This window comes from Clytia hemisphaerica, unplaced genomic scaffold (genome assembly GCF_902728285.1).
Source record: "Clytia hemisphaerica strain Z4C2 unplaced genomic scaffold, Clytia hemisphaerica genome assembly, whole genome shotgun sequence".
In the NCBI taxonomy this organism is placed as follows: Eukaryota; Metazoa; Cnidaria; class Hydrozoa; order Leptothecata; family Clytiidae; genus Clytia; species Clytia hemisphaerica.
The window spans coordinates 983,460-1,007,221 of record NW_027103829.1 but is presented as its reverse complement, the minus strand read 5'-3'; the positions used below and the strand labels follow the sequence as shown (position 1 = coordinate 1,007,221).

Genomic DNA, 23,762 nt, shown 5'->3' with positions numbered 1-23,762 from the left:
CATCAACTGCTCTAACTTGGGACTATCTGACAAAACATGGGACGGCAATTCAGCCACCATTTCACCAAACCTCCAAAGTTGAAAAATAAAAATCGAAATATGAAAAAAATCTGTAGTTGGAGCACACGCAAATGTCTGGAACAAAGAAGACCAAATTAGTGGCAATACGACAGTATAGACCTAACTCTTCATACGAAAATTAGGGGAAACGCATGTTTGGACTTTTCCCCTATGCTGCACGCAAGCACTTAAGCCAAAGTCCCGCAAAGGCAGGACAAAAATCAGTTTTTTGAAGTTTGCAAAAAAACATTACATAGAAGATCTTTCAAATTCAGTATGTGAATAGAGCAGTAAAAAATACAACTTTTCTATTTTTCCTTTTTTTTGCAAAAAATTCTAGGAATGAAAATACAGGGATAATGATAATTGAATAACGTCATCTGGGGTAATTACGGGACGATTTTGACTTATTTGGGCATTACTCTGAAAGTATCAATCCTAGAGATCCGATCTTTTGATATTTTATTCATCAAAGTATGACCTTTACACAAGATTTATTACTTTTCCTTGAAATTTAGTAGAATTGTTCCTAAAAATTATTTTAAAGGTGTTCCCTAATTATCCTGCATTTTGGGGTAATTTCGGAACACCCCAACCTCGATCCCTGCGTATTATCAGCTTTTTGATTTTTACTGATAGCGCTAGATAATACGCTGGCATTGGCTGGTTTTCGAACGCGAAAGATTACGTAATTCAAAAACCCCATTTTGGGGTAATAACGGAACACTTTAAACAGTAATATTTGAGGAGAGCAATCTAGACCAACTGAAGTAAATTTAGATGCAAACCTTTGCAGGTTTTGAAAGACTTAGAGTGTAGTTATGATTCCATTAAACTAGAAAATCAAGTTTGTAGTTTTCTTATAAAAAATAATCACTACAAACTCAAACTTTAGTAGTGTCCCATTGCCCATAGCCATAATCACCCCAAGATTAAGATTTGACTACAGGGTAAATATGGGACACACTTTTTAGAGATAAGGTGCCTTGTTTGATAATGAGACTATTATGATCTCAAACCGTAGTATCTAGATGTCAGAATTCAGTCAAAATTAAGTCAAAGTGATTGCAGCTCATCCTCACACTAAAGCTTGAAAAGTTCCTTCTAAAACTACGAAAATTGATTTTTGTGGTCACATGTGAAACTTTTGTTGAAACATCAAAATTATATGTTAGAACAATCTACCTAGACATTTTTCTAGCAGCTAGAATGACTATCTCCAAAATCCTCTCCATCTGAATCCAAATTTATAATAAGACAGTTACATCAATATGCCTTCTTACCTGTCTTTAAAAATATAAATAAAAGTAATCACGGAAAAGGACGTGAAAAAAAAAGACATAAGTGTGAGAACAGAGTAATCAAACTCGTTAGAAAAAGTACCATTAGAAATCATAAAAAATCAACCTGAATAAATGCAATCGAAAATCACAGAGAACTTCATAATTCCCCAAACAACATTATATTACTATGTCAAACTCCCATTACATAAATTTTACAATTACGTCAGAGTAGACTACGCTCGCCACCGAAGAGGTTTATTTGGAAAGGGTAATTACATTTTATTGTTCGCTTCTTTTTTAAAGATTGGCCAGGTTGGAAAAGTATGAATGTCTTTGTACATATTTTACCTACCCCAAATATTTAGGAGGCTGAGTTTTAAACAAATGGTCAAGTTGAAACGAACGATAAATGTATCAAGGTCTGTTTTATTTACCCCCTGGTGACTTAACAAAAGAGACTTAACTCGATGTTACAATCCAATTATTGAAAGTTTGTCTCGGCCTTTTTATAATGAGCGAGACATACAGTTAGGGAAACCATCCAGGATCCTGCCATTCTATCAGCCAGCAAAAACTGAATGACACTTGTAAACTTAAGTTTCTTACCATTTTCCAAAAAACAATCGAAAACATTACTACTTCCCAAAGCCGGAGACCAAAGCAAATGATTTTTCTTAATGAGGGCGCCCTTTTGGATCTATTGTTAACTCATTTAAAATGGTGGACAGAGTTGCGGAATGACGAAGGCGCCTGCTGCTTCGAGGGTGGTAACGCCAAAACGCCCAATATGATCAGCCAACAGAAGGCGAGTTTGTTGCCGCGCGAGTTACGTCATGCACTCCACCGTAGCGAAAGCGCAAACGATATTTCACAATTATAAGAATATCTTATGTGCTTAATTCTATTTGACTTTGAGAGCTTCATGGAAGATGAAGAAGTAGAAAGATGAAAAATGCGCTGGTTAATTTTTTTTAAATAGGTGTGTTCTATCATTGTTGAAAGTTGAAGAAATTTCTACCGACGCATAATTTTTTTTACAGCCAATTAAAGGCACAGTCTGCTTATACTTACTATGTTTGCTATATCGTCTAGGCAAAAAACAGTAAAAAAAGACGCAAACATGATTTTTTTATGAGTGTGGTTATGATTTTTTTGATTGCGGCCGCGTACAGGAACTCGCCAAATGTTCCTAACTGACATACGTTCTCTGATTACGCAATTTTCATATTGACATTTTCGAGGCATTTTGATGTAACTGTAAGAACACAGTTTTTAGGGGTGTCCCGTATTTACCCCTTTATTTTAACTGTTCCGTAATTACCCCAGATGACATACTATCCATATTTATGATCCGCGGCTATCGGCTTTGCGCACTCTTTGCTTGAGAAAATGATTGACAGATTGAAGTTTTTCACCCGTGCGGGAGCTCGCGGGCGTTCTGCAGGCGTTCTGCAGGCGTTCTGCGAGCGTTCTCGGGTCAATCCTCGGACCGCGCTTAAAATGGTAGACTCAGCTGTGATAGATCATTTCGATGGAAGTTGTTGGAATGTTTACAAGGCTCTTGACAGAAAATCGTTTGTTTTATTGTCAATGATGACAGTGCGGTTATTAATTTTGTTAGATCATCAAATTGATGTTTGTAAGTGCACTTTATATATAGTTTTGATTCCCATTGAAGAATCATATTCTGGTCTTCATGTTATTAGATGCTGTTTTAGAGCTTTAGAGCTAGCCTGTACGATGGAGCGTTAGACGTGTCACTCGCGCGGCAAGTTACACACTCATAGGCGGTTAGTCGGCGGGCGTTCTCTAATTCTCTAAATTAATCGGCGTCCGGTCATTTTGAATGAAATCAAACAATTAAAAAAGAGTGCGTTTATCAGTGAAAATTAAGTTATCGTGACATATTATGACAGAAATTATGATCGATAAACCTGGTGGAGTTATCAAAACAAATTTGTTGTCAAAGAGATTCAACAATAAGTGAAAATACAGGCCGAATTTCAACAGTGCCATGTTTCGACCAATCATTATCGTCCCAACAAGTTAGTTTAGAGCAGTTGACGGTCTAGGTCACAACTTTGGAGCACTGACTTTTAGTTTTATGACTTGTTCTCACTCATTTGGTTTCGATAATAAAAAGAAAGTCGTTATTGTGAACTTATTGTAGACTTTGAACATGCTTAAAATTGAGATACTATACTTCGAAACTTCTTCCACTAAAAAAACTGTTCTGATTGGATATGATGTGATAAAACGAGCCGCAACAAGAGTTGTTCACAATCAGGCGTTTGTATGAGTGTAGTGAAAACTCATTGAACCGAAGTTAGACATCATGTCTGACACTCTGCACTGTCTAGACTGGAGTAAAAAAGAGGTAGAGGAGGGAGCAAGAGGAGAGAAAAAAAAACTTTCCCTATTTTTGCTTGTCAAAGAATGAACAGTCTAATATTCAAGATCTAGTATTGAATAATTAAAAGAGGGCTCGAATACCTACAAAAGAGTTCTTTAGATCGATAGATCAGATAGATGGTGATGGTGATCGATGACAGAAAAAAATCAAGAAATTCGTGCCTCCTGATTTTGGCAGCCATATTGAAATAATTCCACTGAACCTCTGAGCTTGGAACTCCAAAAACTATACTTTGGAGTATTTTCGAGAGGAATTATTGCCCCCGCAGGAGCGCAGCGACGAGGAGGCACTCATAGCTTCACGCATATATATTGGACTGGAATCTCGAATCTTTGCGTTTTTGTTTGTAATTTGATTTCCGACCAATTAAGTGTTCCGCAAAAATATGGCGGTAAATTATACAGCGGTAAATGTTATACACATTTTCATATTACGTTATATGCTATTACTATTATTATATATTACATTTCATTAGTTTTGATTTAGCATTGAAAAGCTGAAGCGAGTGTTATAAATGCAAATTATAGAAAAAGTATATAATTACACCATAACACGAATTACAATATTACAATATTACTTTTGCAAATCAAAAACAAACAAAATGGCAGACTGGTTATGATGATGAGCTGATTCTTTCGTCTTTGACTGGAAAAAGTGTTTTGTATGGCTAATTTTGTTTCTTGTCTTTAAAACTGAATAAATACTGTAATTTAGTCAGAAGTTCATTTCAGCAATGATTTCAATTCTTTTTCTGGAATCTTTAAAGAAGTTTGCTCAAGTTTTCAAATGTACATTTGTTGATATTTTTGTTCAAACTGTAATTTATCTTTGTCTGTTATTTTATTAATAACTTTATTGTTTATATAACTTCTTGAGCTTTAAAGACCATTATATGGTCGTAACTCAGGAATGTCTTTCTTAACTTGGTAAAACAAGATACCGGCAAAGGACAAAAAAGTAGAATGCATGCATATGAAAACAAACTTTTTTTCGGTCTTCAAAATAGATTTACCTCATTAGAGTGTTTTCACTGTTTGTTCAGTGTGGTAAATCTATTTGGAAAACCTGAAAAAAGTTTGTATAATAGGCGCACATTCAACTTTTTCAGTTGTGATAGCCTACGTAATAACTTGCGCTCCAGTAGTTTGGTGAAATAACTCCAATTCTGGCTTTCCAAAGTTAGGAGGGGGACCTTCCCGAAGGCATTTAACGGTGGTTAGACTAGGCACACAGACAGTCATACAGAAACACCATGAAGTGAAAGTATATAGCTATAAACTCAAAAAGTCTAGCTTCCTGAAGGCACGTCTCTTCATTGTCTGCGCTGCGATTATCTTAATGCTAATGGATTCAATCCTTTCAGCTTGGAGAAAAGATTGCATCATGAAAAAGTACTATGCACTTTTCTCGACTGTACGTCTGAATGGACCACAATGGCATTCCTTTATTTTTCTTTTGACCAACAACATAAAAGATTTTGCTTGAGAAGTGCAATCACAGTGTAGGCGAGTAGAGTCCGGGCCTTAGCCAGGATTGGTTTCTATTTCGCCCTATTTAAGATGGCGCAGAACTTTTTGATAAATTTTATCCGCAGTATCCTCTTGACTATTGTTTATTAGGCAAAGTAGCAATATAGAATCAATCAATCAATAATTAAATTAATCAATAATCAAATCAATTAATTATTCCTGATTATTTTTTATGTTTCAATCTTTAAAGCATTAAAAGCTTTATAAATCTTTAAAGCATTAAAAGCTTTATAAGTGCATGACATGACCTTTCAGTGGGGGCATTTAGTGAAAGCTATGACTAGTTTAGAAAATTCTAAATTTATTTGCGATTTCCCAAATACCGGATAATTTTGCCAAAATTCCTGGGTTTTTTTCCTCGTTTTGACTAATTTTTCATCAAATTTGATTTTTCATGTATGAATTCCGAAAAAGGAGGATAAAAACTTTATAATACCGAAATTTCGAAGCAAAAATTCATGGATTTCCGATACCGAAGCAGATTCAGAATTCCGAAATACCAATTGAATTTTGCCCGATTTCCGAAATTCCATAGGAAAAAGGGTCGATTTCCGCAGTTCCGAAATACCGTACGCCCCCCACTTTCTTGAATCACGATTTCTTCTATAGATATACTTCCTAAGAAATCTATTTTGCTAGCTAGAGAATGAGCAGAAGAAGCCTACGTGCTTCGGTAAAAGAAATCCTACCTAGGCCACGTGAAATTTCACAATAGAATTTCAGCGTTTAACCAATCAGTAGCTTCGCAAATTTTTGAAAAACAATAGCAACGATATCTTTTGCGATAACCACTTTTGTTTGCTTGGAAAAGCTTTGGGACTATATATCGTCCTGTATTTTTATATTCTGATGTATACAGGGCGGGTATGACCTGTAAAGGCAGATTTCTGCCTCAAAAAATTTACAGTGGGAAATTCGAATTTGGCGCTGTCCTCACTTAAAATAAAAACCAAGTTCGGAAGTAACGTTTTCTCTAAGAAAGTGTGACCAGTGAAAGAATAACAGGATTTGATTGGCTGTGTTTTTAACCGTTTTTAGGATCTGGGAAATTCAAATTCTCAGCCTATACCATGCTATATACTTCACTATCAGTATATAAAATAAGAAATCATAGCATGGATCTCCAGGCTATGTGAACCCGAGACGAAAAAGAAAATAGGGTGGTTAGCACCTTTACACCATTATCAAAAGCCACCCTAGTGACGCCCATATGTATGCCATCACGCAAAATCTTTGCTTTTATCACGAATCATGAAAATCATACCAAATTTTGTTATCAGGCAAAAAAAGTGAAATATAGTCCCAATCAAGCCATCACCACGCCTATCAGTAAATACCCTTTTGGCGTGGTCATCACTGCTCTCCTGTGGCCCCACCATACAAGGGAAATAACGCTCAAAATATTATTTTTAATCGTATAATACTTTTTATAAGAAATCGTCGTGCTATAAATCTATTAGACCTTATCAAAGTTTTTGATTTTTCTAAAAAAGTGATGCATTGTGGGATTATTTCGAGTGTATTACAATAGAATTCCTTCGAGGAATTCCTAAGAGATTTCTATATTGTAATACACTCAAAACAACCCCACAATGCATATCGCTTTTTTAGAAAAATCAAAAAATCTGATAAGGTCTATAATAATAATATATTTTCTTTTTGTGATTGATATATTCAAAATGCTAAAAATTTCATAAACAATATAAAGGTACAGTCGGTTTCAGATTAATTTATTGCTAATGATGCCTGTACAATACACATTCATTTTCAAAACTCGATTGCTAATATTTACTGGGTTTCTTCATACTAGCAGACATTTTTAAATTTAATGCAGACTGCCTTCCACCTGAGGTCCATTCGAAATTTTCATATTAATTTATGAGAAGCCTCAAATAGCGTTTAAAAAGAAACAAAAAAAGAAGAAAAAAAATGCATTTTAAAAACTATAAAATTTTAAAAATCTTATCAAATATAATATTTGCTCGGCATTTATATAATAAAATCATATCTTTTTATAAATATCAAAAAAATTTCAAGAATTCTAGGGAGCAAAATTCACCATAATAATAAACAAAACGTAAGCGCAATTCTGTGCCACGTGGGACAATTAGTTTGCTACAAGGAATTATATCTCACGTAACTTATTTTCCTTCGAGAGAAAGGTATCAAAATTTAACGTTTGCAATTTTTTCGAAACAGATTTAGTACCTTCTCAGTGGGTTTTTTATTTCTTGCTTACCCTATGAGCAAGGGTGTTGAAAAGATTTTATTTCTTGAGAGTGAATTTCCGATTACTGGAGTATAAAAAGGATATTTAAGAGAATTCCACTTAAAATTAAAGGATTAAACTAACAACATCCACAACAGCTCGCGCCAGGGTATTCAATATTCAAATGATACAGGTCTATAAACTCACGTAAAAATGTCTCATCACCACTAGGGTCCAGTCCCATTTCACGAATATGTTGTGTGGTCAGGCGATTATCTTGCTGTTTCGAAAGTTCAGTCAAACATCGAAATATCCGGTTGTTTTGCTCGATGAAAAATCTGAAAATGAATGAAAAAATAAATCGGTAATGTACTTATAAACAAAGTTCCAAATTTCAATTTACCACCTTAAACTCGATCCAATCCTTTTTTTACACTTTTCTCTATTGTCTTTAAGCGCCAACAGAACAGCTTGTAACAGCAGTAGTTAGAGAAAAATCGCCTCGGTACAATTTCGAAAATGGGCTCTTCCAGAAAATATCAGTACATGGGGGTGGGAGGATATAATTTGGGGGTAGTGAAAAATCTAAAAAATTTGCTCTGTTTGGGGGTAATTTTGCTCGGTTTGAGGGTTATTTTGAATGCCCAGGGGGTCAACTGATGCTTGTCCGGGGAGTCAGACCTGCTGTAAAAGCCCAATAACCAACGCTTCACCAGTGACGATTTTTGACCAATTTTTCCAGTAGGAAGGGCAACCAGGTTTGTGATACAGGGGTGTTTGTAATTTCATACCTAGTGTACATCTTTTCGTCATCTGTAATATCTTCATTGACACAGAGTTGTTCGTTACTGGTGCAAAAACGAAAGGAGCGAAAGAGTTACATATAGAATATAAAATTCCTTACAAAATTTCGAAAACCACAAAACTATTTTGAAAGCTCTAATTAATTTGTTTCTGGGATGTGGAGTTTGAACATGAGGCTTTGGATATCAGGGTTCAAAAGCTCAAGGCTAGGAATATAACTTAGCAATCGAACCACTCCAAAACTGAATTATCAAGTGAAATAAAGTGAAAGTACTAAAATCGTAATTTCACCACCGCCGAATTCTGAAAAACGTTAAAATACAAAAAAACCTCAATATTTTTCTACCATGATTGTAGAATAGAGTTAGTTCATCTAATGTTTCCAGCTTACCCAAGTAGAGACTTATGCGCATGCGTAATTTATCGTTCTTTAACCCGCTAGTCGTTAAACAGCGTAAAGTACAAAGAGTAATACATATGTAATGTAGGGGTGGTAGTTACAAAGGTCGGGCTTTGGAATGGATAAATATGTCGTTCTTTGTTAGGGTTATGGTTATGGTTAGGGTGGAAGGATGAACAGTCTCATAAACAAGCCAATCTCATACAATCTTAAGCAAGCAAGGATGAGAAAGAGTATCGGTAGATAGCTTATAGTGGCGGACAGGGCAACCCTTTATCGCTATAAGGTACTTCTATTCAGGCTAACCGTAGAACGAAGTAAACATATCCCTCGCAAAAATATCGATCTGTTCTAGAAGCAAAGCTAAAGCTTTAAGTGCTTCACGTGCCAGAGTATCAACAGAAAGCACAATTTTGAAAAGCTGAATCCACAAACCTGTATTTTTGTAAGCGTTTGTAACGTGCTCGATCGGCTGAATTGATATGTTTGATTTTCTTGAATTTTGAATTGAAACATTCTATTTTCTGTTTATTTACAAAAACGTCGTAACAACCTCGTTTCGTACTAAATATTGTCTCCGTCGTACCTAAAAATGAGTAATAATCATCCAAATTGGTAAGTGAATCTCTAAGCAGATTCTGATACTCCACACATGGTACGTAAAGGCCATGAATGATAGAATAAACAGGTAATGATGGTTGATCTGTTATAAGCTTATGCTGCGGTATAATTTAGAATCCAAGTGATTCGTTGGTGAGCTTATATGTTTCTTAGCGGAGAAACAGTCACTTTTTTCTATTCTAGATCCTGACTGACTAAGGACGAACGTGAATCAGTACTTAAATTACTGTCCTCAATTTCACAGGTCAGGACAGCAGGTATTGTTTCGATTAGTTCCACTCACTCTTCTGTTTTCAAAAAGGGATGTTGTGCACACTAGGCTGGATAATCTGAGAGAATAAAAGACTTACAGGCTACATAAGAATCCAGGTGATTAAGAGGAGCGAGGCTGCATACACTAACATAAAATAGAAGATGATTAACAGAAGAATGCAGTAATCCCAACACATTACTGCCCAACAAACCAGTACAATACACTGAAAAAGAAGAAGAAGAAAGTTGAAAAGTGAATGCTGTGTTATTAGTATATGTAAGATATTAGAAAAGAGCTATCAGAACGGTACTTCTAATACCATGATCGCAAATGACGGTTCCGTTTCGCTCCGAAACGGAATGAAGCGATTCTATTGGCTAGAAGTGACGTAACACTTGAATGTAACCAATAGAATGGCTTTTATTTCGTATCAGAGCGAAACGGAGCCGTCACGTGCGAACATGGGCAAAGAACTAATCTTGTAAAGGGATAAATATTTTAGTGGGACCATAGAATCCTGAAATTATACTTTTAAAATGATCGGAAATAAGTTTGCTGTATGCTCGGACTTAACTTGGCGGAAATGTGCTCTTGATAATATGCTGAGAAAAGTTTTGAGCGAGATAAAAAGTTTTTTTAAACGATATAAGAGAATAAATGTATTGAAGTATTTTTAGGTTCTGAAAAATCTGCCTACAATTGGGGCATAAAACGTTGAATTTGTAGAGACATATCCACAAAATAATACCTCTATAGCACTGTATACCGACTGGTGGTGGTGCGAAAAACAAAATCCTTTTCTGTAGCAATAAGAATTTCCACAATGCGAAAATGTTTTCTCCAAAGAACCGAATGAACTGAGCGAAACAACCTATCGGATGCGAGATCTAAAGATAAAATATTGTTATTTCAAAGTGGGACCTAAAATAGGTTTACGTTTCAAAACGCAAAAACCTATCATGGATTGGGGTGGATTTGAAAGAAGCGGGGATTCTCCGTACCTCGTTTTGCCAGAAAAAGAATGTTTTTAACCTACCTAAGTATGAAAAAGCTATCCTGTCTCATAAACACGTTGACTCCTTTTTCCTTTGGACAACATTCGAAGCAATCTATCCGGTATGTACTGATTTAGGGTGGGAAGCGTTTTATACAAGAGCTTTAACAAAAGTCAACAGTCACAAAATAGCTTTGTTTTTTACGTAAAATTCTGACAGATTTTAATAATTCCCCTGTAAACTCCTTATGGCACAATAACCTCAAAGCCTAAAATGAATTGGATTTTAAGTATTGAAGTAAAGGTGCTAATTAGCTTATAAAGTATTTTTAGATCATCAATTTTTCAAGAAACTTTGGTATTTGAATTAATAAAATGTGATGGCTTAAAGGCTTTAGATATTCAGTATAAAGTAAAAACTCCTTTTAAAAATATAAATACAACGTAGGTTATTTGATTCGACCATACTTTGCCAGTTATCCGCACATCAGATTTCCCTTTGGGTCGGCCTTTTTCCGTTAAATCAAGTTAATTTTAGGAATTTTAGCTGCTTCTATTAGACAGAAGTCTTTACTTTTGTGTATTAACCTAGCTCAAGTCTGAGGATAAAGAAGCTCATCGGTCGATGCATATCCACTCGTTCAATAGGATTACATATCGCAAGTCGTCAAAAAAAGCATAATGGTTGACTGATGGATGCGGTTATTTGCATGTGGTTTCACATTAGTTTGATAGGATTTCCAAGTTTTGAGATTATGCGAATAAGGGTTCACTCACAGACAGTATCAAACTTTTCTAGTTGCACTAGATTTTGTATGGTATGGTATTTTTTATTTTTTCTATAATTCTAAGTTGAATACCCAGGGTAGGTATGGCAGGAAAATCTCCACTCTTTCAAAACATCATATGATTTCTATATAGAGGCAGCAGTTCTTTAAATAATGTAAAAATTTACGCGTTTAAAAATTCAAAAACAATGAAAGCGAAAAACTGTTATTGAATTTCAATATTTCATGTCAATATTGTAAAATCTTGTGATTGACATTAACTATTTATAACTTAGTGTATTTTCAAACATCTTGTTTGGGATTTTTAGCATTTGGAATCAAAATAATCTCAGGGAAGGATGGGAGACTGGAATATTGTATGTTTATATTTTCGGGTTGTGTGTACAATGTTATATGGCTGACTTTGTGTTCACATTGATGTTACAATAATTTGAAGTCAAGGGTCAACATGATATGGTGAATGATTTGCTTGACGCTCTTGACTTGACGGTTAATATTTTAGTTCAAGAATTTTCACCCGACCAAATATTTGTCTTAAAGTTGCTGCCTTAAAGATTTCCCATAAATTCGGCCATCATTGTAATACTTTATTTTAAAAATTTCTGTCCCTTGCATGACGGGTGAAATCTGAAATAATTACTCAAAACTTAAAGGATTTTCTAGACAAGCATCCCCCCTGCACCTATAAAGATAGATACCCAGCTGGGACACGACGTTTTATCGACGTTTATCTAACGAACACAACGTCCATATAACGTTAGATGAACGTTGAAACAACCTTGAGTGCCAGCTGGATACAAACCTTCATGACATTGAGTTCATCAGTCGTGTTCATTCTCCTCGGCGTTCCCAAGAAAGCGTTGTTCTGTAACGGACAGTGTCTGTATTTGATATAGTATTGCGTCATCGCTTTGTAATTGCCTGGTGTATCTAAATGCTGTCTGTAAAGGGGAAAGAACAAATAAATTGTTAAGGGAGCTTTCTTATAAAAATCTAAGTTAACAGAAAATTGAGATTTTCAAGAATGACAAGCAGGCTTGAAGTTCTTTTCTCGCTGAAATTTTATTCAAATCAGCATTGTGTAAACTCTTACGTTTGTTGTGCTGGCTAATCTAATGAAAAGATTTTATAGTGTCTGTGCTTTTGTTGTAGCTTGCAAAATGGAAGTGCAACGACTAAAAATGGGTGGTTTTGCGTGGTTTTACAAAATGCATTTCCAATTTTTCCACCCGAAACCACAAGTACGCGCATACATCAACGAGGTACTTGTTGAAATTTCACTACGAGAACTATAAGACTGTCAAAATAAAAGAGGTGGGAAGTACCAATCTGAGTTTAAAGCCCCGAAGGGCTAGAGTAGAATCTCTAACCTTTCCCAGGCAAGAAAAAGTGAAGCCACTTATTTCCCATCCAAAACGCTCCTAGACCGCGACGTAATTATAACGACGGATTGTATCTAGCGGTTCCTTTGTTTTTGAGGACTGCATTTTTTTAGTTTCAATCCGGCGTTTGTGTAAAAAACCACGCGCGGGCATTCTAGATGGGAAATAAAGGGTTTCATTTCCCATCCAGGAGTCTCAAGTCTACCACTTCTGGCTTAGAAGTTAATGGTACCGATACAAATTTCAAAAAACCTACTGTACTTGTGATTCCAAAAATTCTTGGTGTTCATGAAGTGATGTGTACTTAGCACAGATGATACCGACCGACTTCATCCGTGCCCCTCTTTCCTCTTCACTATCCACTGTCTTCAAAGCGAAAGTGCTCAGTCCGTAATATTGTTGATGGCGAAAGTAAACAAAATCATGCTCCACTGTGTGAGAACCGCTTACTAATGCTTTGAATTCGACGCCGGTGAGGTCCACTTCGTCCGGAATTTGCCATTCGATTAGATTACCTACAAAAAGAAAAGGATTAACATTATCATTTGCAAAAATCAATAATAAACTTTGTCAGTATTTATAACTTTATTTGTATTTGTCGTCGCGTTTGGTTAAAGAAATTCGAGAAATGAGCTTGTACATTTACACTTTTTTTATAAGAACATCCAAAATCTTTGAAGCCTTCAGATGTTCTTAATTTTTTGAGTTTCAAGCCTAAAAATGTTCTTAACATGTTTTTATTTTCCCCATTTTTTATGTATTTTTTCCATTTTCCTAAGAAATTGGCTGTTTTTGAGCCCGCGAAGCCTTGAAATGTTATTAACTTGTTCTTAACATTTTGGCCATCGAAGCCTTATGTTTTTACATAGTTTGTTTTTATAAAACGTGTATTATTACGTGATTATGCTTTCTTCTCGCTCAAAAGATAAGAATCAAAGCAACGTTTCATTCATAGAAATTTCAAGATTAGAATTGAATCTGCAGTGACTTTTATTAAATGTGGCTAGAGTACCGGCAGGTCAAATATGACGTCAGCATCAATTTGCCGTGACTTTTGAGTGAATTTGACTAAAGTGCCGACAGGCTATAACTAGCCAGATTCAATCTGCTGCGAATAATATACAGATTCGTCCGGATTGAAGGAATAAGAATGGATGGTTATAGAGGTTATGATTAATAATTGAGTTGTAGCGGTCTGAGTAATGAAAAGTCTACTCTAAACCTTAATCATTCGTACAGTTTCAAATTTTCCAACGAGAAAAGAGAAAACGTGCTCAATTACAGAGCTACCGTGTGAACGTGCTTAAACTCACGATTTTAAACAGACGTTTTGTTTTGATTAGAAAATGTTTAAAACAAATTGAACATAGTGCGCATTGGATGTAAAAAGTTAATATTTCTCTAGGATTTGGTTGAGATCGTTCGAAATTGGTCGTGTTTTGCAGTACACCAGAAAGGTAAAGTCTTAGATAGTGTTCAAGAGTTTGAGCAAGCTTGGAAGGTAGTTTTCATGTTCTGTCGCCCCCACCGTCTTTGCGAGTTTAGCGTGTAGGGCTTCAATCTGAAAATTTTTGTCGTCAATGTTTGCCGAGTTTTGCTTTACATGACCTACCGTTAGTGCGGCCTTTAAGGGTCCTTTTTCGAAGCTTCGCAAAATGCACTGCAAGGGTCGAAATGACCAAAAATGACAAAAAGTACATTTTAAGGGTGTAAAATTTGAAAAATCTGACCACTTTTTGCCATGGTCGCGCATCTCTGCGCACCTCCAGAGAAATCAGCTGCTGGTTAGGGGAGAGGGTTAGTTGACCCTATGTTTCCCTGTCACCACGCGACTGGCCTGATAAGTACGCTTTTAACTCAAAACAATGTGACAATAAAGGATGACATAACCTTGATGCTCCTGATTTCGAAACAGTATCACATTTATGTTTAAAAATAAAATAAAAGAGAGAGGTGAAACTGAAACGAGTTATCATTGCTGTTTATTTCACAATATCTAACAAGGAAAACGGATACTGTAAAAAATGAGGAATAAGGAAGAGGTCGTTGAACTTTCCTTGTCAGTATATTGCGAAAATAGCTCATTTTTCAGCTACAGTGGTCCACGAAGATATGTATTTCTAAAACATTTAGGTTGGCTAATGTATACAAAGAAGCATCAACTAGAATCATCTGGGACTAAATCAAAAGTTTCCTTTATCTGGATTCCTCGGTAGAGGAAATTATTTCCAAAAATATAAAGAGCGAAGCGGCTGCGTATAGCTTCCGTAAACGTCTTGGTTAGCTTTATAGCTAAAAGAACGCTATTGCCGACGTAAAAAAAAAGATACAGTTGTACAATTTATTAATCATCAGAATATTTTTTGCTGCGGTTGGGGAAGAACGGCCGCCCTCCTCAAGTTTATCAAATCTCGAATGGGAAAACTGGTCTGACGATTCAGAAGAGGGAAAATTAAGGCTAATTCAAATCAGGTCATCGGGGAAATACCTGCTTAATTTCCTTTGACTACTCAATATTTGTAGATCGAAATTTCCCGAGTTCTAGAGAGAGTGTTAATCTCACAATTCTGAAGCGGATGTGTTTCTTAATTTTGATTTCTGCTTTCGAAACAGGAAAATAAACAAATTCACAATTACTGAGTAATTATAAATTTAATGGTTCATTAAAAAGGATAAATTAAGAAAACTATTAAGAAATAAATATAACAAAGAATGAAAAGAAGGAAGTAGAGCGTATAAGTATTGAGTAGGTTAAGAAAATGCTTAGCATCATGATGGTAAATTAGTCTTGACGCTTTTTGAATGTTCGACATAACATTTGTGTTTATAACTTGTTGAATGATCATGACTTAGCGGAAATAAGTTTAATGTTTTGAAAAGGAAATGATTGTAATTATAATCAAACCATTTTCATCGCCTACATATAGATTGTATTGGTATACTGTATAACAGATATACTATGCACTTTGTTAAGGTTTAGATGTGAGATGGTTGACACGATGAACGCATTGTAGTTAGACGGAAAATCTTTTTTGTATAAACATTTTACAAATTTTTCCTGCATTTGCAACTGGCTATTTGTTGATTACTATTGTAGAATCTTTCTATTTGTCTTTTAAATTTTAAGCTAAAAATAAGCATAGTGTCAATATTGTGGTAGCAGATAGTCTAGATATCAAATCTTTACAAAGCCGCTGGTATTATAAGGAGTGCGAATTCGTTGACTAGTATTCTACGCTACTATCGACCATTTTATTCCGGTATTAGATAAAAGAATAAACGGTATTCGAGACACCGTTATAGCCATCTATAATTACCTGTTTGCTGGTATTTCGCTTGTTTTTACAGGGAAGGAATCAAGGTATCTAACTCCCTCGGGTGGTTTAGCTTGTGTATAAAAAGGGAACCTCGCTTGAAGAATCTCTCAACGCAGTCTCCTTAGTAAGAGGACTGTTTTTTTATCTTTGTACTTTACCCCATGGTTCCCGTTTCTAAATTTCTGTCGAACATAGTAGATCTCAAATTATTATAGTCATGGTGAAATTCTAGATTTTATTTCGAAAGATGCCATCCCCCAGAAGTACTCATCAGTTTTCACAACACTCCTTTTGAGCTGAGATGCAAATTTCACAAATACGATGGCCGGAAGACATAATCACCGAAAAGAGTTAAAGTGGCTTTAAAAGCATTTGCGGTAAACCAATACACTCTTGATTGAAAAAAAAATTGACAAGCAATACAGTATGCATACAATAGGGAGGGGGAGAAAAATTAATCGAGTGATGGTTTTATAAGCCTGTATGGCATTGTTTTGAAAGTAAATCCAAATATTTGAGGCTTGGATATCATCTGATTATATTTCCAAAGCCATATTACAAACAGTCCTAACATAAACTTATCTCAATCTCTTACATAACTATGGGTCACACAGCACACTGTCTCTTATAGTCTTATTACAACTATCTTCTGATTTTCCGCTTTTTTTCTGAAGAAAAAATAGATAACAGTTCATATCGCTGGATAGTAAAGTTAAGTTTATAAGATTCTGTGATCTTTTTTTCTTTTAATTTAATGTCAGACAGTATAAATGGTAGGCAAGTTCAGAGGTGTGTAATTGTTTGCAAAAATATAAAGTTTAATGTTTCATCTACACTGTCAAAGACAGGTTTTTGCTGGATTCGATTGAGAGAACAAAGAAAGGTCAGACGGCTCGGAAATCTCGAATCTAAATAAAAGTTATTTCCAGTTTCTAGATGGTTGACATCGCGGAGAGATCGCAGTACTATGAAATGCGACACAAGTTGCGATGTAGCAGCAAATAATTATTTTCGAAAATATACAAAGAACTTCTACGCGTGATCCTACTTATCGGGGTTGCCGTATTTCGAGAATTGTTTTGCTCGCCGTTTTAAAGCGCTCTGTATAAGTGGGTGAACTAGCTTTTTTAAACCCGTTAAACCCTTTTTTAAATAGTTTTACACATCATGTTATCATTGTGGAGTTTTATTTCACTCTTTATATAAGTAGACTGAGAAAATAAATCATCAGACTTATTTTTGAAAGTTCTCGGTGTTTAACTCTGACTTCGAAAACACGTGGTTTTGTTAAGTGAGGGGGTTATTTCTAAAAACGGAAGAAAAATGTAAATGTTTGGTTTATGAATGATATGATGAGAGAGTGAGTTTTTGATATCAATTTGCCTCGCGTTCTGTTGATTAGCCGAAAACAGCATAGCAGATGTTTTTATAATCTTGAATCGTAGTTTGGATGTTAGTTTTTTTTTCAAACTGTTCTGTGTTTGGAAAGTTCAAGACAAAGATGATTTTTGGTGTGACTTTGAACGGGTTAACACCCGGGCAGTACATATGGCCTCTTTCGCACTTCAAAAGCATCCACCGAAGAGGGACTCTAAAATATCTGTTCTGAAGGCACGTTCCAGCTAGATATGGTGGTCTGTTCTTAGCAAACTAAAGAAAAAAGTCTGCTGGAAAAACGTGGTCTGTTCTACTGAAGATTGGGACCAGCTGGAAAAATATGATCTGTTCTACTGAAGATTGGGACCAGCTGGAAAAATATGATCTGTTCTACTGAAGACTGGGACCAGCTGGAAAAATATGATCTGTTCTTATGAAATTCCTATCTGTTCCGAGGAAATTTCAAAAAAGTCAAAAAGTCAAAAAGTATTTGAGATCTGTTCTTTTCCTTCTGAATGTGGTTGCCTGGAGTGGCAGATGAAAATTCTCCATCTGTGTAGAACATCTGGAAATTAAGTTTCGCATAAGTCAATCTGGTAATTTCGTACCTGTTCCGAAAGTTTTTTTACCTCCTAGCTGGAAAAATGTAACTGTTCTGAAGTAAAATTTTCTAAAATTTTAGGGGAAATCCTTCCAGCTGGCAAATTAGAACAGATATTTGCAAATTTTAGGTCGGTGGCTGCTTCTGGCACTTTGATCCAAATGATAACTAGTCTAATCAGACAGTGCCGTAGGAAGCATTTACATATTGGGGGGTAGGGCTGAAGTTTAGTGACACCGCGAGGGCCAACCATGGTCTGGGCCGAGGGGGGAAATTTTGAAAATTTGAGCTCTAGATTGCTTAAAAATACACTCAAAACATGCACATAAAGACAATTATGACAAATTAAAAAAGAAAAACTTTGCATTTTGCAAAATAACCATTTTTGAAAAAGTTGCTACGGCACTGTCAGACCAACGCAATCATTGAGAGTTTAACTGAAATGAAGTATATCCTATTTATAACAAGCCATGACCATGTAATCGCTGTCATCGCACAATTGGTCGTAAAAGAAATCCAATTGAAACAAATATTGACGCGCTTTCGCAGCTTGATACATCATTGACAATACGATACTTGAAAGAATGACCTTTAGACGCCATTTCGAAACAATAACAAAGTTTAACTCAGTCGGGTTCACCCGAAAAACATTTCCAGATCCGTATAGGTATATCTAGCATATTATACTATTCGTAATTTCAATGTAACATGATTGTCACATACAACATAAATACGATGTAGTGCTATCATTTTTGCGGAAGCCATAATAATCGCAGGTTAAACCCGACTGACTGAAAACAAAATACAAAACCTGCTGCAAAAAATCTGCAGTGGAATTTTCCATGCAAGACTGCAAGAGGTTTCTTTCTAGTTCTATGTGGTTAAGTATATCTTCTGTTATATAGCAATAGAATTTATATTTGCTTGAAAAACTTGACGATAGATCTGCTCAGAAAACGGAGTGTGAAATGCTTAATATACACAAAATAATGGATGATGGATGGAGATGTTCAGCTAATTTTTTTGGTTACTTGCATTTATAAGGATTGTTTTGAGTTTTTGCAAATAATATAGTCTCCTGCCAATTTACTTATCATATGTACTTTAGGCGTAAAAACTTTCACAGAGCTGTACAGACAACAGAAGAAACAAACTTTGCTGAGAGAAATTGAGGCAATTCAAATTGCCAAAAGTAATTCTAGCACGACCCTGGCCTGGCTGGCAGACGCACCGAACTCTGTCCGGCGTTGTTTTGTCTGGTTCTAAAAAGTATCCCTCAGCCACACCAGAAACCTTTTGTTTGGTGTTAGCCAGGCACCTGGTGTTAACACATGTGTTTCAAAAATAATGCGCACTGGGGGGCACCGTACTTATTAAGTCCGGTGTTACGATTGTCCGGTGTTAAAAAGTATCCTCATCCAACGCCAGACTTTGGGTGTCCGGTGTTTTTAAATTCCAGGGCGTCGGTCAGGGTTGTACCGTGAGATTGGGTAACTTGCATCCATCAGTCAGTGGGCCATTCCAGAAAATTTTTGCTACCCCCTGTCGGACAACGTGCATTTTTTAATTTTTTCCAGCCTCGGAATTTCTCTTCTCCAGTGGTGGTCGGAAATTCTGATAAAAATTCATGTACTTTTGCAAAATGCATCGGAAATTCCACTCTTTTTTGCCTTTTTAACTCAATTGCCTTGGAAATTCATACATTTTGTTCTCTCGCCTTGGGAATTTTGAATTTTAGTGAAAACTTTTACCCTTTGGAAATCCTGTGTCGTCCGCCCCCCTGTTACAGACAAATTCTGGAATGGCCCAGTCTAAGAAATCCTTCTAATTGCACGTTAACTTCCGCGAGTTAGTCGTGCAATAACACTCTTACGCAAAAATGCCAAATTTTTAACAGTGCTACCATAACTTGGTCTAATGTCGACATCCCTCGTCTAAATTCGACACCCTTTTCTAGAGCTAAAAATAATTGAAAGGTCGAAACTATTTTTCTTTGCTTGGTGGTAAGAGAGCAAAAATTCTTTTTCAACCACCGATTCCAACTTTCATATTATTCCTATCTCTAAAGAAGGGTGTCGAAATTAGAAGACGGATGTCGAGATTAGACCAAGTTACGGTATTACACGGCTAAGAAATTATCGATAGGCGGGCGATAAATTTACGCGTGTGGCTTTTCAAAACATTAGTATTTTCCCCGATTTTCCCAGAAAAAAATTGGATATGCCAGGACTATCTTACGCAAAATTTAATGTAGATTCCGATGCAAAAATCAATTTTCGTCCGCTTGACCATGGTTTCATCCGTTTTCAAATAAACTGAACCTCACCATTTCACTCAAGCTTCCTCAAGCAGGGCGGAAAATTAAGCATGCAATTGCACGGGCGTAATATGATAAGCGTGTATTTATAAGTTTACACCCAAAGAAGTTAAGCGTGCAATTAGAAGGATTTCTCAGACTGTCAGTGGAGGCTAACATGCATAGCCCTCAAATTAAAGACCTGGCTGGTCATTAAAATACAACTACGCAGCTCCACTCACAGCTCTACTCTACCCTTTTTGTTTTGATTTAACTTTGTATTTTAATGACCAGCCAGGTCTTTCATTTGAGGGCTATGTATGTTAGCCTCCAGTGATGCAAGTTACCCAATCTCACGGTATTCTAGCTAGCTTTAAATATTTAATGCAAAATTTAAAACTTTTCTGAGCAGGAACTGAATATGCCGAAAAATTTTCAAGCATAAATTTAATTGAGAATCAAGACATAAATTAAATGACATGAAATTTTTCACACAAAAAAATGTTAAACAAGGTCAAGAGACAAACCAAGCTGGGTGACTCTACAAAACCTCTTTCAGGGATAAAGGGCCAGTACCGTAACTTGGTCTAATGTCGACATCCCTCTTCTAATCACCACACCTTTCTTTAGAGATAGGAATAGTAGAAAGGCCGGAATCGCTTATGGAAACTACATTTCTTTGCTTAGCGACCAGAGAAGCAAAAAATATTTTGTCTATCAGTGATTCTGACCTTACTATTATTTCTATCTCTAAAACTGGGTGTCAGAATTAGAAGAGGGATGTCGACACAGCACTATCTCAATTTTGTCAATTTTGGCGCTTTTGATTGTTGAGCCGGAAGTTTTGGATTGTTATGGGTAGCTAAGATATGTCAATTTTTGGTGAATAGAGCTAAGATTTTTTTGTATATATCTCTTAAAGTAGTTCCTAAGGGCAGCAACAATCTTGAAATACCTGATATACTATGAAAATGAAAATATTATCTTTACTCTGTTAGATTATAAATTTTAACTCTTTTTATTATTTAGATTAATTACTAAAATAGAAGGATAAACAAGAACATGTACTCAATTGTAAAAAACTTGAAGCAGCTCAATCTATGCAAGAATAAAGTTCAATCATCACAGATTTTGGCATTGCGGAACTTGTCATATGGTGTTGAAATCAAAGAAAAGGAAGACTGTAGAATTCGTAATGTCACTGTTCTTGGTGGTGGAGTCATGGGAGCTGGTATAGCACAAGCAGCTGCCCAGAGTGATTTCAGAGTTACAGTAGTTGCTGATGATGAATATTCACAAAAATGTTTAGTAGCAGTCAGTCGTTCTCTTGATATCATTGCAAAAAAGAAATTCCCAGATGAACCAAAAGGAGCAAGAAAATTTCGAGACAGTGTTTTTAGTAAGATTTCCACTGTCCAGGATCTTAAGCGTGGGTGCGATGAAGCTGATTTGGTCATTGAGGCTGTGGTTGAAGATTTAGGTGTCAAGCAAAACATTTTCAAACAACTTGATCAAATTGCTCCTAAACATACAATCTTCACCTCGAATACATCATCTCTCTCAGTGAAAGAAATTGCACATTCAACCGAACGCCTTGAAAGATTTGCAGGATTACATTTCTTCAATCCTGTATGGGGTATGCCACTTGTTGAAGTTATCCGTACAAGCCATACAGACTCTAAAACATACAACAAGCTTGTACAGTTTGCTATTGATCTTGGTAAAACACCTGTCACCTGCCCTGATACGACTGGTTTTATTGTTAATCGATTATTATACCCTTACTTAATGGAAGCTTTACGATTCTTTGAACGTGGACATGCTAGTATTCATGATATTGACAATGCTATGAAACAAGGAGCAGGAGTTCCTATGGGTCCTTTTGAACAAATGGATATTATTGGGTTGGATGTGGTCAAAACAGTGCTGGATGGATGGCATGAGAAGGAACCAAATAACACATTATTTATGCCAAGTGAACTTTTAAATAATTTGGTACTTGAAGGTAAACTTGGACGAAAAGTTGGTATTGGTTTTTACCAATACAAACACAAAATGTATTAATTTGTGATGTCTTTCTTGTGTTTTCTAGAGATTTTTTTCGGCACTTTTTAAAATTCATTCTGTAGAAATTAAAGTATTTTTTTCTTTTTCTTGTAGGGCGTAGTAGGCGCATCCTTTTCTGATTGTCTTTCCTAGATTTTCTTGTAAATATTTTTGTTTGCACTTTAGATAAAAATTTATTAAGATTGAAGAAACTTGATTCCATATGAAAGCCAAGCTAAAAAGTGCACTGTCCAAAATTTTGTTTTAGAAATACTTTTTAGCATTTTAGGTTTTTACGTCCTCCCTCAATAAAAAAAACTCGAAAGTTTAAAATCATTTTTTAATTTTCTACAAGGAAATTCCTCATGCCAACGACGTTTCTTTTGTTTCATTCCAAATAAAACATGTCAAAAAGTCTCAGTGGTTTGTTAAGTCAACATCAGCCTGTGAAAAAATACATTGGATTATATTCTATTCATTGTGTTTGATCTTTGTAGATAACTGTTTTTACCATTATGAAATATTTGATTGATTTATATTATGAAAAACATTCTATGCTGTCGACTTTATTGACTTTATTCGAAAATTTTAACTTGTGTTGTCTCGAAAGAAAAAATAACGACGAAAATCCTGTATATTTTCGATGAGATGATAGATTTTAATACAAATGTACAGATCTACGCTCGCAAAAACAGGTCCGAAAAGAAATTCTGGGTTGGTAAAAAAGATTATATATATAATTTTTGTGAAAAGCATTGAAAAAAATGTTCGGTCTCTATTTTAAGAATAAACAGGAATAAAGTATGATACTCGATATAAAAAAACACGTTTTTCGGGTTGTATACATGTTACATATCCTTGAATGAAACAGGATTGTTAAAACTTAATGCAATATAGTCAAGTATGATTATCGATGCAATAACTTTTATGGTCAAACTATGAGTAAAAACGATGCCTTATCGGTAGAAATTTCGTCGACGAAAAATCTTCGTCGGTAAAAATTTCGTCACTTGCCAATAATTTCGTAACTTTTTGCCGACGAATATTTATTTTCCCTGCTTTAGAATCATTTTTCTATAGAAATAAGATAACGCTAAAATGAAGGAATATGTTCTATCTGTTACTTCCAAGCAAAAATTAAAGGCAAAAGGACAATTAATCGAAAACAGCACTTTTTCATTTTAAGAATTTCGTCGGAAAAAGCTATTCGTCGGCAAAAATTATTCGTCCGTGGAAAATTTCGCCGGCAAAAAATATTCGTCGGTGAAAAATTTCATCTCTATGCGATTTTTTCGTCACTTTTTACCGACGAAATTTCTACCGATAAGGTAACGATTTGTTTTTTTGTCTACAAATATTGTTAGGGTTGAGATAACCAAAACCTGTTTT

At 35.5% G+C, this 23,762-nt stretch overlaps 1 protein-coding gene and 1 pseudogene across 1 annotated transcript in view; one reads left to right on the top strand and one right to left on the bottom strand.

Moving 5' to 3' along the window:
- Window positions 1–6,688: 6,688 nt before the first annotated feature.
- Window positions 6,689–23,762, bottom strand: part of LOC136806824 (DENN domain-containing protein 11-like) — a 32,097-nt gene continuing 15,023 nt past the window's right edge. The window contains exons 2-8 of the mRNA XM_067063405.1: window positions 12,993–13,251; window positions 12,157–12,295; window positions 10,321–10,459; window positions 9,670–9,795; window positions 9,134–9,284; window positions 8,286–8,342; window positions 6,689–7,832 (exon numbers count right to left, since the gene is read on the bottom strand). Of these exons, the coding sequence (XP_066919506.1) occupies window positions 7,634–7,832; window positions 8,286–8,342; window positions 9,134–9,284; window positions 9,670–9,795; window positions 10,321–10,459; window positions 12,157–12,295; window positions 12,993–13,251 (1,070 nt within the window). The 3' untranslated portion in view covers window positions 6,689–7,633. The remainder of the gene's footprint in view (window positions 7,833–8,285; window positions 8,343–9,133; window positions 9,285–9,669; window positions 9,796–10,320; window positions 10,460–12,156; window positions 12,296–12,992; window positions 13,252–23,762) is intronic.
- On the top strand, window positions 21,342–22,923 carry LOC136806827 (hydroxyacyl-coenzyme A dehydrogenase, mitochondrial pseudogene; annotated as a pseudogene).